This window comes from Lactuca serriola, chromosome 1 (genome assembly GCF_051521515.1).
Source record: "Lactuca serriola cultivar US96UC23 chromosome 1, Lser_US96UC23_V15, whole genome shotgun sequence".
NCBI lineage: Eukaryota > Viridiplantae > Streptophyta > Magnoliopsida > Asterales > Asteraceae > Lactuca > Lactuca serriola.
In genome coordinates, this window is record NC_136408.1 from 181,147,908 (window position 1) to 181,150,405 (window position 2,498).

At 39.4% G+C, this 2,498-nt stretch overlaps 1 protein-coding gene across 1 annotated transcript; it reads right to left on the reverse strand.

Moving 5' to 3' along the window:
• Positions 1-1,611: 1,611 nt before the first annotated feature.
• LOC145064344 (uncharacterized) lies at positions 1,612-2,157 on the reverse strand. The gene has a single exon (XM_079011813.1). It carries the CDS (start codon positions 2,155-2,157, stop codon positions 1,612-1,614), a length of 546 nt encoding a protein of 181 aa, XP_078867939.1.
• Positions 2,158-2,498: the final 341 nt, after the last annotated feature.

A 2,498-nucleotide genomic window follows, 5' to 3' on the forward strand; every position in this document is an offset into this window, starting at 1 on the left:
CAGATGGAGTGACTTGTGGAAATGGTGAGTTTTCATTAGGATCATTACAAACATCAGAATTATCAAGCAACTCATCAAACACTTCAAAACAACTTAAACCAGTATCAGCAGGTGTAGAAAAATCACAAAAACATTGTCATTTTTAACATCAGAAATAATAAAATCTTTATTTGCAACAAAAACATCAGGTTCAGACTCAATTTTGTTATCAGAAACAGATCCTTCAACTTCGTGCTTTGACTGATCTAAGGATTGATCTGCAGGGGAAGTAGAAACATAAGGACTTTCATCATTAATAACTCCTCCTGAAACAAATCCAGTTGGGTTGCCATAAACCATGAAAGATTCTTTGGCAATCTCCTCATCAGTGACAGGGTGATACTGATAATTATGATTAAAAGGAGGAGGTACTTTATCGTATCCTAAACCCTTTTTCTGGTTTTTTTTAAACTGCAGGCAATGGTCAATCATGTTGGCAACTACCTCGCTTGATACATCATATTTTTTAAAATCAAAGTTTGGAGTATCAAATTTGTTTTTTAACGTATCAAGCTCAGCAATTAACTCAGCATTCTGTCTCTTGATATAATCTTAGTTCTCACATTTATTAGTGTAGTCTTCCTAAAGTCTCCTAAATTCGTTTGTCTTTGTCTCTAACTGGGCCTTTAGGGGTTTTTGTCCTTTTCTAAGTTGGTATCCCTCATATCTAAGGTCCTCTACTTCTCTACGCAAAGATTCTATTTCATCACGAAGAATTTTAACATAGTCAACACATGCTTGAGAACAAAAAGGTAAACTTACCTCATTTTTATTTGGTTCAGAAGTAGAAGATACCATCCGCGCAAACTGCAACTCCATCATCTTTTCTTCTGGATCAGCTGCAACAACCTTCATTGGAGCTTCATCATTGACTTGGGCCAGTTGAGAATTCTCAGGTTTTGAAATGTTCAAAGCCTGAATCTGGTCCTCCCAGTCAAATGACTGAGCAACCATAGCCTTCTCTCCGTTGACCTGAGCACCTCCCCAATTGTTTCCCACTGCAACCATCGTCTTGTCATTGTTTAATCTTCTATCCGGCTTCGGGCACTCACGAGCAAAATGGCCCGTTTCGTGATAGTTGAAACAACGCAACTTCCCTTTGCTGAACCCTACCTTTTTATCAACATTCATGCCCCAATTTTTCTTCCCAGCCTTCTTGGCAAACTGTTTAGCCCTGAATACTGTCATGGCTCTCTGCCATGTGATGTCCATCTCTTCCACATCTTCTGGATGAATCTGATCCAAATCAGCAAATGACAACTGAGGTGGAAGCTCTCCAGCAAGAAGAGCAGTATAGCAGTTCACAAGTCCTATGGCAAAGGCAAGATTGTCATCACATTCCTTTGTGTTTGAGGAAGATGCCACAACTGGTACATTGGAGGGGGGAGCAGCTTGAGGAGTGACATGCAGCTGGCTTTGCGAGTGAGACATGGATGACGCAACAGTAATTGTTTGGATCTGAGGCTGTTAAACAGCAAATGCTTGACTTGAGGAAGGAATGACTGATGAAAGAGCATTGTTAGAAGAAATCCCGAGGTTTGCAGTCGAATAAGAATTCACATGATTTATCTCCTACTGTTTATTATCAATATCACAGGCTTTGATGATAGCCATTGTTTCAGCAAGAGTGAGATGATTCAAATCCTTGGTCTTCTTAATAACAACTACATTCATATCCAATGAATTTGGAAGAGCATTCAGTAGCTTTTTGTTTATCTCTGACTTGGTTAAGAAGATCCCAGAAATGTTCATCTCAGTAGTGAGAGTGGTGAATCGCTGCAGCTGTGCCTCTAGGGTTTCTCCGGGAATGTAGTTAAACATGTTAAACCTTTGAAGCAGCATATCCTGGCGGCTTTCCTTCATGTCTTCATTACCTTCATATACCTCAATCAAAGCTTCCCACAAAGCTTTTTCTGACATATACTCTATGAAACCTTGAGCTATATCAGGAGATAAAGCCATGGTCAGAGTGGCCAAAGCCCTTACCTGTTCTTCCACTTTCTCAAAATCTTCATCTGTATAGTTTTCAACTGCTTTGTCAACTATCTGTCCTGCAACAGTGGTGCTAATTATGACAGGATTCTTGATGATGCTTCTTCGGATCTTGAAGTCCTTCATTTTAATGTACTTTTCAATCCGGTATTTCCATTCAGGAAAACCATCTGCAGACAGTAGTCTTGGAATGCGTGTAGTTGTGCCCATGACAGAATCCAGCTCATGATGATGTGTTTGACTTTGAGAATCCATTTATTTTGATTCTAAAACTTAAAGTTAAGATTTTTTTTTTTAAAAATGTCAAAATTTAGTTTACGGACCAGCTGTATACGGCCGTAAACTGAGTTTACGGTCAGGCAGTTTACAGTCGGGGAGTTTATGGTAAAGTAAGATGCACTGATTACGGTCCAAAAACATAGTGTACGACTCTTGAATGTTCTTGAGTTTACGGCCGTAAACAGGGT

Coding starts and splice junctions, on each gene's coding strand:
- LOC145064344 (XM_079011813.1), bottom strand. CDS start 2,157: ATGAAGGACTTCAAGATCCGAAGAAGCATCATCAAGAATCCTGTCATA.